This window comes from Lissotriton helveticus, chromosome 7, assembly GCF_964261635.1.
Source record: "Lissotriton helveticus chromosome 7, aLisHel1.1, whole genome shotgun sequence".
In the NCBI taxonomy this organism is placed as follows: Eukaryota; Metazoa; Chordata; class Amphibia; order Caudata; family Salamandridae; genus Lissotriton; species Lissotriton helveticus.
The window spans coordinates 85,052,319-85,065,828 of NC_136068.1; the positions used below are offsets into that span (position 1 = coordinate 85,052,319).

Below are 13,510 nucleotides of genomic sequence, written 5' to 3' on the forward strand. Positions count from 1 at the left end.
AGCAAAGGCTGATACATGAGAGTCCTGGATGTGAATGTGAGGTGCAGTAATACCTCAGTGATCCTTTTTCTCTCTATCCATTCCAGCTAAAATTAAATTAATACAAGTAGAGAAGTAACAATAGAGCTGTCCTGCTGGAGATCTTCAGATGGTGCAGACGTGAAGCTGCAAGTAGAAACCTAAAGTGCAACAACCTTCTCAGTTGTAATCATTACTGCTGGCTTTAAAGACTAGTGAATGCTTTGGAAACATGAAGTCCTCTCCTTGTTCCAGTACCTTCAATATCTGCTCTTCTGTTTCTGGACATTTTTCATGCCTGTTCACTGGACTTTTGGAAAAAATACATGGATGTTACCCAATGATGCCCAAACCTAGCTTGTTGATGTTGAAAGGCACATTAACACTCGTGTGTTCTTATCCCAGAATACCATAAATATGTCTCTGATTCAGGAAAGGACTACACAGAATTGACACTCAAGAATCCAAGACAGAAACCATTGTTAGTGTTGTATGTTGTGACAGTGACTTGTCCCCTTTCTAGCCATGATGTGATGTCTTGTTATGGTTCCCTGTGTGATGTCATGTGGCTGCCCAGGAGTTTGTGGCTGTCAGTCAGAACCTGTAGAGACTGAGTTTGTAGCATCAAGCTCTTGATGGGGAACTGACTGATGTACAGATCTACTTGATAGAAAATATTTCAACATTTGTACATGCGGCCTACAGAGGTAGATCTTTTTTTTCTGTGTGCACTCATTCTTTGTTGTAACACTGGAGATGAGGAAGGGATGAGTGGACGCAGGTAAAGAACTAAGTGGTTGGACTAAACTGTTAAGTTTTCATGGGAAAAATTGTTTAGTTTGAGTGTCCTGTTTTACAACTCATCAGGATTTATGACGTTGTTAAGCAATATTCATACATATGAGTATCCCAGTGATACTCTGGTGGTACTAGCTGGCACTCACTGGGAGTACTGTGCCATGGTTTGATGGCGTTTGTCAATTGTACAGAATGTCTCTGTGCCTGTGTCTTTATGGTGAATGTTTAAGAAAGTGTATTACCCTATGCTTCTGTTAGATGCACACTTCAGGGTTTAAGTCTTGGCACAGAAAAAGAAGGAGTGTATGGCTGAAGGTGTTTGCTTTCCTATGTTTGTGGTTGTCTCTGAGGCTGGGCCAGTAGGCCAAAACCTGGTAATGTAGTAAGTTGGGGAGAATGTAGAGGGTCGGTTGAAGAGTGGCTCTCCAGTTGCCAGGCACTTGGTGGAGTAACCAGTGCTACTAATAATGATGGTACATTTATTCCAGTAGTGTAGATTTTTTCTTCAGTGAGGTGTTACCTGCAAGACATGGCAACAGGGACGACCTGTGTAGGAAGCAAAATACACACAATTGATGGACGGAATGCAGAACAAATCTAAACATCCACCCCCAGTCAAGAGATCTGGGTTAAATCCATCATTCTTTTGCTCACCATGCCACCCCAGGTTAGGCCTGGCCATATTCAAATCACTCTTGACCTTGTGCCTTATGGGAACAGTCCAGCCCGAACTGCTAAGCCAGGTCCTCCCTGGAACGGAAACAAGCATCCTAGGACCTGTTTCGGGGTTTCACCTCTCTTCAGCCAAGATTGCTTGAATCCAGTGGCACAGTGAGCCCGGGACCCACGTCTGGGCATACCCGGCGCACTCAGGGCGAGGAAGCAAAAGACACACAATTGAGGGACGGAATGCAGAACAAATCAAAACATTCACCCCCAGTCAAGAGATCTGGGTTAAATCCATCATTCATTTGCTCACCATTCCACCCAGTTTAGACCTGGCCATGTGTAGGAGGCAGGTTTCACGACAACCCCTGCATGTTGCTCTTGGTGCAACGTGATCTAATATTGGGCACATTTCGTTCATCAGAGTGAGGGATCGTATGGTGAAAGAAGGTACTGTTCAGTTGTGTATTTGGCGTTTCCAACGTAAGGTACCCATAAGCTGGGGGTAAAGAACATAATTGTAACTGCATTAATCTTGCACTTCTCCAGCGACACCAACTCGGGAAGCTGTTAAACTTTGTGGAGTGTGACGCTGTGGTAGCTCACCTGCACCTATAAGGAGCCCTCCCACACTAGTGCATCTACAACACACTGTTCCTCTCACGTCACCGCATGCACACTGTTAACTCTCGCTAGTGTGTAGTCATGTTAGTGCTACCGTGGATGGGCAGTTCAGGAAGTACCAAAACGTTACACAGGCTCATCCGCTGACAATACAGGGACTACACTGCTGATGTTGCAACACAAGTCAGAACACTAGTGTCTAGTGGAGCTCTCCAGCTACAGGATAAAGAACAAAACAAGACATAACCTGCTCACGTGGAAATGAGTCAAGGGTGACCAACATCTTTATGCTTGATTTCGTGGACAATTTCTCTGAGGATGAATTCTGTTGACGGCACGGGCTACATTCAGGATTACTTGATGATACAGCGATTAGCAGAGTTGTTTGGACAAATTCTAGAACAGCTCTACTGAGAGTAATATACTCTGAACCTTTGTCAGCCCTATGTATGAAGGCAAATTTGTTATTTTAAAGTATTGTGTTAATTTGTTATGTTGATTATTTTAGTTTGTTTTGTCAGTTTGTTGTGTTTTTCTAAAATGCGGATTTTTAAAAGGCAGCAGCCGTGAATGCGGATTGTTAAAAGGCGGCAGCCGTGATGTCCACACCACTGTTATTTCTCTCAGATGCAGTAGTTTCACGTCTTTCTTCGAAGCATTGGAAACAACTATTCAACTCCTACCTGATAGCTATAGATGGTAAAAAATGTCTCCACAATGTTGGCATCAAATCGAGGAACATTTTGAAATGGCTTTCAGCAATGGTGGGGGTGAACAGAGGGACATTATTGAAATGTCTGTGATAATGTTAGAGAAACAGTTTGAAACACGTAAATGTAGTCTTATTAAACGACAAACTTGGTGTAAGCCAGCAGAAGAGAACAGTCTGTAGATGACTATGTTGCTAGTTTTCAAATCTGGCTCTAACATGTGAATTTCATGACCTGGTGGACTCAGGGCCAACTGGTGTGATGCACCAATGACCACAAAGTATAAGAAACACTTTTATAAATAAGTCAAAAGCTAAATAAACTTATTGCCATTGTACATGGCAAGGTGAAGGAGATGCATAATTTTGACAGAGTTATATTAATGTGGTAACAGAATTGAGTGGATGACTGAGACTAGTACTGTGGCGAAAGATAAATCAAAGATGTTGAATACTGAACTAGAAAAAGGAGCAAGTGGAAGAATGAGTGAAATTAGGGCTAAATATTTAATAAGTATCTTATGATTATCTAATAACCCTCGTAATTTTGCGAGAGATGGAAGAAGTGTGGAAGGCAGGAGCAATGCGCAAGTTTTTAAAAGGTTGGCAGAGTGCAGCAAATTGAGAACATTCAAGAAGCTGTAAAAAGGATAATACTCATCTAAGTGTGACTGATTTGAAAACCATAGACAAAGATGAATTTATAATGCCTGAGTGTGTCCTAAAGGTGGGTAGCCAGACTGTAATTGGATCTGAGTTCACCTTACACTTTAATTGTTGACCGTAATTGGGAGATAATTTTTTGAAGCAATGAACTTAAGTTGTCCAAACCAAACATAAATCTTGGAGGATATGGCAAGACTATGATTGAGTTGTTTGGTTATACTTGCATTAAAATTGAGCACAAAGGAAGGGTGACAGTAATCAAGGTCTATTTGATAAAGAGAGGTGACAATCTTTTGGGTCGGAGACATGAGCCCAATCTAGATATCCCACAAAACCTCAATGCACCTCCTCAAGTGATGATGGTCATGCATATAAGCAATGTTGAAGACATTCTAAAAAAGATACAGGAAGTCTTTAAAAATAGTTTGAGATTAATCAAGTATTTTGAATATATGATTGTGCTGGTCCAATCAGTAATAATCCTTTCTGAGACAACAAAGGATTCTACTTCTACCAAGGGGAGATCAACCCTTGCTAATTTCTGCCCTTTGCCTATAGAGGATTCTTTGGCTGCTATTAAGAGTCTGAAGTCGAGTTCCCCTTCCGACCCATGCCCTCCCGCAATGTTGGCTAAGTTAGCCCAGGGTATTGACCCAAATGTAAACAGTGTATTAAACACCTCTCTACAATCTGGCAAGGTTCCGGCCCACTGGAAAAGCGCAAAAGTCATACCATTACTTAAAAAATTCAGACCGGATCATGAATCGCGGGCCAATTATATACTGGTTGGCTCAGCTTTAAGCACTATCCTGTTTAACCCCTTCGCTGCGGGGGTAATTCCCCCGCTTTGCTCGGGGGCGGGGGAGCGCGCACAGCGCCCCCATGCTCATGACGAGCTGAGCTCGTCATGAGCCACGGCGCTCCGGTGCTCATGACGAGCTGAGCTCGTCAAAGCTGCACCCGTTCCCATGGAACGCTCAGCACAGCAGGGGAATTATCCCCACGTGTGAGCGTTCCACGACTCATGACGAGCTCAGCTCGTCATGAGCACCGGAGCGCCGTGGCTCATGACGAGCTCAGCTCGTCATGAGCATGGAAGGTGTTAATGTATATCATACACCATTGGTGGTATTGGTGTAGGCTTTGGGAGCTAAAGTGTTTGCATATGCGGATGACACCCAACTTCTCTTCTACTGTGGAAAGGGAGAAGAGTTTGCTGGGTAGGCTATTAAAAACTGCCTCTCTAAGATGTTCCAGTGGTTGACAATTAATCAGCTAAAATGCAACCCGGGTAAGACTGAGATTACGATCTTCGGTTCGTCTTCCCCTAACGTATGGAGATCTTTCTGGCTGTAGGACGCTTGGCTTCCGGGCCCTCAACAGGGCTCAATAAGGAACTTAGGCATCACATTTGATAGTGCCCTTTCCTTCCAACCACAGATCCAGGCTCTGGTAGGTTCCTGCTTTAGGAGACTTCGGATGCTGAAAAAAACCTTACCCATCTTGTCAGAGTCTTCCAAGAGAATGGTAATCCAAGCGCTAATCACCTCTAAATTGGATTACGCGAATGCTCTCTACTCTTCCTGAGTATCGCCTAGGTAGACTTCAGGTGGTTCAGAACTCGGCAGCCCAGTTGCTTTTGCATCTCCCTCTGAGAACACTTATGTCCTCCTATCTGGAGACCCTCCACTGGCTTCCAATCAAACAGGATATTTAAAGATATGGTTATGGTACAAAAAGCCCTGCCTGGTGCAGCGGCAGGCTATCTGAAGGAGAGGATCCATGAATATCTCCCTGCCAGAACATTAGGCTCTTCTTCAGAACACTTGCTAGAGTCCCAAGAATCTATCGACTTAGAGCGGGCGGCAGATCCTTTTCTTATTTGGGGCCGGGCACATGGAACGAACGCCCTAGGAAACTACGGACTACACAGGATCTCTCTGCCTCTAAGAAAAAATGAAAGACTTGGTTCTTCCGTCAATCTGCGTAGGTCTTAGCTGTAGGTGACGTTATGTCTGTTCAGCACCAGCACACTCTTTGGAGTAGCTGCGTGCTGTATACATCTCTATAACATAACGTAACAACAAAGTAGGAGAAAACGTGTGTTCCACAATGTAAGGAAAGCTCCCAGTATAATGCTTTCCTTTTAACACAAGAATGATATATGTTGGAGAAGATTAAAGCCTCTCAGTGTCTTATGATTGGTGGTCTGGTGGAGAATATAAGACTATGGAGAAGATTAAATCCTCTCAGTGTCTTATGATTGGTGGTTTGGTGGAGAATATAAGCCTATGGAGAAGATTAAAGCCTCTCAGTGTCTTATGATTGGTGGTCTGGTGGAGAATATAAGCCTATGGAGAAGATTAAAGCCTCTCAGTGTCTTATGATTGGTGGTCTGGTGGAGAATATAAGCCTATGGAGAAGATTAAAGCCTCTCAGTGTCTTATGATTGGTGGTCTGGTGGAGAATATAAGCCTATGGAGAAGATTAAAGCCTCTCTGTGTCTTATGATTGGTGGTCTGGTGGAGAATATAAGACTATGGAGAAGATTAAAGCCTCTCAGTGCCTTATGATTGGTGGTCTGGTGGAGAATATAAGACTATGTGGAGATTTTTCTGATCTGAATCCTAATTTGTGGGTAGACAGGCATCCGTTACTAAACATAGTGGAAGAATTACCGATGTTGAGGGTACACAATTTTTCAGAGTGATGGGTTTATCGTTTGCATATCCTCGAATACAGTTGAAGGGAGGATGTAGACATCTTAACTCATTTCTGTCAGCTCTGGGGCGTATCGTTTTGTTAGGATGCCTTTTGGCTTGGCATTTGTGGTTGCATATTTCTGGAACAGGTCAAGAAAAGTGCTCTGGCGAGCATAGATCAGGTGATATTCTTCCTGGATGTTATTTTAGTACATGGCAATGGTAGGAGAGACAACAATTGAATTTTGATTGAGGTCCTGAGAGATTAGCGAAGACTGGTTCCACTGTAAAGAAAGAGAAGAGTCGGTTTTGTGTAGATATAGTCACTTATCACGCAATTTCTGCTGAAGGTATTCACCCAAAATGGATTTGCTAGATCGATAATCGATGCCCCTGTTGCAATTGATAAAGACCAGCTAGGCTGATATCTTGGCTTAGTTCAGTACTACTCCAAATTTGTTCAGAACTTTGCACAGATTGCACATCATATGACAGTGGTGACAATTTTCAGTGCCAGAATGATTTCAAATTAATCAAGTAAGAAATTGGTAAAATGTACACTTTGATATACACTAGAGGACAGTTTTGAATTTGGACACAAGTTTGCACGGATTAGGCGTTGTGCGTACTCTTATTACTTTGAGGAAAGAGTGGTGGCATTTTCCACCTATTCCCTTTGGGAGATGATTCCAACTACTCTATGATTTAGGGAGAAGCACTTGCATGCTATTGGGTGATCAGTCACTTCAAATTCTTCGATTGGGTTGTACACTATGTAGGTTGAAGTGATCGTCAACCACGAGTTAAGTTGTTTACATGTAAGTGTAGGGAAAGGTGTTAGTGATTTCAGTTTCACAGTAGAGTATTTGCAGGGTTTGAACAACAAGGCAGCTCATTGCTTGTGTAGGCTTTCAGCAAATGATGTGTTTACTAAGACCCAGGACATCTCTATTCATAGGGTGTGTCTAAGCCCCTGGATAACTGAATTCATAGGGTGTGTCTGAATTCAGTAGAGAAAATAGAATGGGAGGATGCCAGAGAAAGAGGAGCAGATAATGTCTTAGTGGGGATTAGAAACAAGATGGCGAAGGTCTGAGCGAATTTTATTGCGTTATCTGATTTAGATATGGAGTTTTGGAATATAAGGGATGAGTTAGGTTTATTTGGAGGTGAATTCTTCAGAGGAGGTAGATTGATCACTCCAGTCGGTATGAGGGAAAAGAATTGTAAATCTTTCCCATGAACGCCATTTGGAAATTAATCGGACTAAGGCCTAAGTCTGAGAGAGGTATTGGTGGCTCAACGTGGATCGCATCGTGGAGGATGGTGTTACATGATGCAGCAGGCATGCAAGGAGGGATAAGTGTAGGGTAATAAGGGAGACTTCTTAGTCACCTTTTGATGTCTCCAAAGAAGTCGGGTCCAAACTGTGTTTGGCTATCATGGGTCCCTTTAATTTGTTTGACATGATGCTGCAGGTGGATTAAACCACTAAGTTGGTCGCCAGTAGATATGTAAGTTGCATCACCACTGGCACTGTTCTTGAATATTTGAGGTACGAGTTTGCCTCTGACGGTATGCACGAAGTGTTGTTTACTGACAACTGTGTTCAGTTCATCCCTGCTGCAATGCAGGGAATCCTTTTTTAGTTTTTGCAGTGTTCACCACAAGACTGACCTGTACGCTCTGCAAACCGATGGTTGGCTGAACGTATGAATAGGTTAATGGGAAGTTGTGTTCTGAGAGCAATGGAGTTAGAAAGCCCTTGAAGTAAAAGTTACATACAACACTTTGGGCTCACTGGACCACAACAAATAGTGACTAGTGGTCACCATTTGTCTGTTAAAGAAGACGCATAATATGTTTCGGTTGAAATTGAAACCCATGTGGTTGAGGTGTGTAAGAAACAAGGCTGCACTGAAGATAATGCACTGATGATAAATGCACTGAAGAGTGTGTCTTTTGACAAAATTAAACAACATCATGGCAAATACAAGGGTTGGTTTGACAGGAGCCACCGGGTGAAGAATCAAGTGTGCAATGTGGGTGGCACACTATTGGTAAAGAAACAAATGTTGGCTAGTAAAGAATCACCTGAACCTTTGGCCTGTTTTAAAATAATGGATGTCAGAATGTAATGGTGGTGGAATCGGAAGATGTGCGGAGTATGGCAAGCTTGAGTGATACAGGACGCCTTCTAGTAAGGATGTTCTTCCAGGAAGGAAGGTAGAAGTGGAACATGATGTTTTGGAGTGCTGCAAAATGAGATCTCTCTAGCTGAAGAATATTGTAGTGGGACCTATTACTCATGCTTAGATGTGTGCAACTGTGAATTTGTCTGGCTGATTAAGCAACATGGGTCTTTTCTCTTAGGGTACCACCCTTGCACTAGGGGTCAGAGTTGTTATATTATTATTTTTTTTTGCTGTACATAAACCTTTACTTTAAGGAACTTTCTTATTCAGTCTTAACTTTATTTCAGTTCATAACAGGATGTGTTTTAGTTAGCAGTGCGGCTGGGCATGTGGGTAGGAATGTGGGAAGTAAGAAAATGCAGATAGTCCTTTTAACCCCTTCCAGGCTGATGACGAGCTGAGCTCGTCATGAACGTAACCTGCCGTACGCTCATGACGAGCTGAGCTCGTCATGTAACGCGGTATTTTTAAAATTGCCGAGCACAGCGGGAAAAGCCGCCGCAGCGATGCGGTTAAGAAGCGACTGTCCAGCTGCCCGGTCCCTAGTGGCGTAACTGTGCCTACTGATATAAAGATGGCACATTTGTTCTAGTGGTGTAGACTTTTCCTCCAGTGAGAAGTTATCTGCAACACTTCACATTGATACTTGCCTCAAACTTGGAGCATTTACATTTACTGTGATTTAGTAGGTCTAATTTTGAAAGAAATTAAAAAATCAACTGCACTGAAATGGCTTGGAAGTTTAATTGTGTTTTCTCTTTAGCTTACTAGGGCCTCATTTGTGAAGTGCAGCATGGGTCCTGTTGCACAGTGAGCCCTGGGCCGACATCTGACCATATTCGTCATGCTTAGGACGGCGACTGGAACAAGCAACCAAGAAATGGAAGGAATGTTTGAATTAATCTCACTCACTGGCAATCACTGTAACAGCATCCCTCTGTGCCACTCTAAAAAGACACCAGCCATATACAAATTACACTTGGTCCTGTTCTTATAGGAACAGTCAAGACCGACCTGCCCCCTTCAGACATGAATGAAAGTAATCTTGGACTGGTTTTCCCCCTTTGGCGCATCATCAGTGAGTCCAGTGGTACACTGAGCACTGGACTCATTCTCTGCATTTTACAAATCTTGCCTTCAGTTGCCAGAGCTCCTTCTTCCTCCTTCACAACCCCCACAAACTCCCCCCCCCCCACCCCCTGTGCTTATCTGTACCTCACAACACCTTCTGTTACATTCACCCTGTCTTTTCCAAGCAATATCATTTTGCTAACTGGCTTCATGGGGGTTCTTGTCAGTGTGAATGAGGTGTGTGTTTAATGTCAGGGGAAAAATGGAATTTCAAGAAATAAGTTGTGTAAAGTAAGATGCTTTGAATTTTAATTGGTCTATGTCGTAGACATAGAGATTTTGTATCTACATTTTAGACAATTATGCTAAATTGAGGGTTGAATAATGGCTTTCTGGTTGAGTATGAACTAAAATTGGAACAGCAATTGCATTTGTGATGCTGGTGCAGGAGTTGCATTATTCTGGGATATTGAAGGCAAAACAGGAAGTGATTTACAGGGCATGGCTGGGAATAATTCAAGCATTTCTTCCATCACTTTGTTGCAAGGCATGAGGAGAGTGGAAGTAACTCCTGTGTTACTGGTGGCCATTGGTCTATCCACTGTGCTGCACAACAATGGACGGTGGCATTTGGTTTCAGCTTGTATATTTCAGTGTAAAAGTATATGTGGAACATTTTGAAATACACATTCAAGACAAGCTAATTTTTGATGTTATGTACCTTGTTCAATGAATATATTTTGGTCACTTGACCATGGGGTGTTGATAGAGAAAAGTTTTAACTCTATGAACTTATGGTTTCAGGTGTCTTTTCATATGCTGATGACCAAATGATTGAGAGATATTACAAAGCATTAAAAGCTCACACATGATAATGGTTGTTCGCGGTTACATTTTTCAACTTGAAAGTTTCTATTTTTATTAATTTGTCAGAAAATGTTTATACAGAAAATTGAACAGATCTGTGGCTCTGACATTGAATTGGATGTAATAAAATACATAATAAAAGCACCTTTGCAACCTGTACAACATTTATATTGTTAGTCATTGTCTCAGATTTCTTATCCTGCGAATGAGTTGGGAACTTCCTTCTAGCCTGTCAGAATTAAGCGCGTGTTAAAATCTGAAATACCAAACCTAAGGGAGTGCGTAGTTCACGTCAGCCTGCCATTAAACGGAACCATCCTCCCAAATCAACCCTTAAGAAAATAAGTGAATAATTATACAAACGTCACGTGACCTGCTTGATAAAGAAAGATCACAGGTCAGCCTGAGTCCATTCACCCAAATGAAATTACACAAGGGTTGTTGGAGGGCAAGATCACAAAACTGGAAATCATTTCAGTGTGCATGCCAAATGGACCACAGAGCTGGAAAATCAAGAGAACAAGCAAGAGAGGAATTGCATTAGGATTGTGCGCCTTTCTTCGTAGGTAGAGTACAGGATCCTGTGATTTTATATGGTTCTGTATACTTCTAAATGAGTAAAGATAATGTCTGGTAGGGCTTTTTAGATTCAACAAGCCCAGATATTAAATAACATCAAGAAAGGTGTAACCAGATGAATCACCAGTATTTATAATGCGATTCACAGAAGTTGCTGAAGCTTTTGCAGTTGTCCGAAAGGATAAAAGGAAATCCTTCATTCCTTCTGTGTTAGATTTGGTAATTACTGTACTTTCTCTGTCGCAGAGATTGTTAGTGTTTGATGGATAGAAATGTAATCAAGCAAATTATTGGTCATGCATTTTGTTTTTATAACAAGTTTTATTGACATTTTAGCAAACATGACATTGACAACCACCAGCCATGCTCATAATTTTAACTCCCCCTCCCGCCAGCCCTCCCCCAAAGCCTATCGGTTCTCATGAATTGGTGTCTCAATCTCAGCATCGCCCAATAGCCTGTAGTTGCCGCATGAGTTACCCAAATCCGGAGCTACCTGGGGCAACCCTGTGCTTTATAAATTGACTCTTCTTGTTTTGAGCACCAATCCATCTCCCTCTGCTAATCTGAGAGTGTTGGTGTGTTCAGGGAGTTCCATTTACGCACAATGTCGTGCTTGGCTATCACCGCTGCCATTCCCACCAGCACCAGTTCCCCCTTTATGTCCCACAATGTCTTGCAGGATATATTCAGTGAAGCCACCCTGGGTGTGAACTCATGTGCCTACGCAGCCCCCTTGGAAGTATTCCAGAGATATGATTCCACTATGATGTACTTTTGCGACATTTCCAGACCACGTGATAGAAGTCTTTGACTGGGTGGGAACAGCAGAAGCATCTGGGTGTAGAGTCTTCTGGCACACCAGAGGTGGAGGGGGTGTAAGGTACGTCGCATGCAAGCAGCTCAGTTGGGTGTGTCAGAGTCTGGAGGATATTGCAATCTCACGGGGGTGATCCTTGTGTCTCTCGAGTAATCAAGTTCCTACACCCAAGCCTCCCATTTCCATTATAGGGGCCCAAACGTGTCTGGCGCATTATTTGCATGGGAGTGATATATCTTGGACAATCCGCCTCAGCCCAGGCTTCCCGTCAGCAGTAGCACCTCCAGAGAGCTGTACCCAGGCAAATCGGAAAGGTCCGAGCAGTGTGCAGCCAGTGTGTGCCTATTCTGTAGGTGCTTATGGAACTGGGTGTGGCGTAGTTAAAAGTGGGTCTGGAGTTAGACGAAGGTCTTTCTGTGAGCCCCGTTTCACACGCCACCCAGTGTCATAATCCCAATTTTGTCCCAGTATTCAAATCCCTCCAGCTCAGACGTGTGGCTCAGCCAGCGGCTGGTTCACAACAGGTTTTGCTGTATCAATGTTTCGTCCCATCGTGAAAAGCGGAGCACAGCACACCAGCAAAGTAACTCCACCCTTGTAAGTTCCAACATGTTAAAAGGGATACGACTCCCATACAGGGATCTTAGGATTTTATTGAGATCCATTAAGACTAGCTCCGCGAAGTACACACAAACATTCCAACCCCTACTCATCCAGTCATTAATGACCAAGAGATGGAACGCCAAGTAATAAAGCTTAAGGCTTGTAACTCTTATACCACCTTCGAATGTGGACTAGCAAGACATCCCAGGCAATACGTGGAGTACACCCTCCCAAAAGGAACATCCAGAGGAGCCAATTGAGGTGTTTAAACCAAGTAATGGAGATTGTGAGAGGAAAGTTTTGCAAGATATGTAGGTATTTCAGGAGTATCATCATCTTGTGTAGGGCTGCCTTCCCCAGTGTATTCAGCAGGAGGCTGGACCAGTTCTGTAAGGCTTCTTTAGTGTCTGCAAGCATGGGGTTAAGGTTGAGATGGCGTTTACGTTCCGGGATTAATGATATGTGAACCCCCAGGTATCTAAAGCTTAGATGCAAATTGAGTTGGTATTTAACCAGCTCACTATTGCCATGTCTCCCCTCAGTGGAGTCGAAGGAATTTGTTCTAGTTCAGCAGAGGCCTCTTTAAAGACCCCCAAAATATGTAGGACCTATCACCTGACGACTGCGGATGGGCCAGGAAGAGGATTCTGCGTATAAGGTTATCCTGTCTTCGTACCCTCTCACCACCTCCAGCCCTGCATCTGAGCATCATAATGGATAATCGAGGCCAGAGGTTTTTTGCCAATGCAAAGAGATTGGGAGAGAGTGGCCAGTCGTACCGTGGGACCTGAGCAGAGAGTGCTAGAGGAGCTGAACGTATCTTTGGTATTTAGGGCCAAAGCCCATATAGTCGAACGCCTAATCCAGGCACGACCAGTCTACAGTATTGATTGCCTTTCAAAGTCAACTAGGAGAAGAGCACCGAGGCCGGTCACCTCATGGCTGTGGGCAAGCTCCACATTGACTCATCTAATACAGTGGTGTGTGCTTCGGTTAGGCATGAAGCGATATTGGTTGGGATGAGTAAGGTGTGACAGGACTCTTTGGAGCTTATTTGCCAGGAGCTTGACAAAAATCTTCAGTTCAGTATTAATCAGCGAAATGAGTCTATAGGAGGCGCAGTTTCCAGTGACCTGACCGCAGTTCCCGTTACCCGCACAGGGCCGCCCAGCCACTGCGGCCAGAGGTTGTC

General features: G+C 43.4%; 1 protein-coding gene across 4 annotated transcripts in view; it reads left to right on the plus strand.

The window, feature by feature from the left end:
* Positions 1 to 9,359, plus strand: part of TAPBPL (TAP binding protein like) — a 55,462-nt gene extending 46,103 nt beyond the window's left edge. For 2 of the 4 annotated variants that reach the window (XR_013598481.1, XR_013598482.1), the window contains 2 exons: positions 87 to 3,514; positions 3,578 to 3,679. Coding sequence is in view for 2 of the 4 variants with exons in the window: in XM_078651573.1 (XP_078507699.1) it covers positions 9,142 to 9,192 (51 nt within the window). In the remaining 2 variants the exon portion in view is untranslated. Of the gene's footprint in view, positions 1 to 86; positions 3,515 to 3,577; positions 3,680 to 9,141 lie in introns of those variants that run through there. The other 2 variants (XM_078651573.1, XM_078651574.1) reach the window with 2 other exon arrangements.
* Positions 9,360 to 13,510: the final 4,151 nt, after the last annotated feature.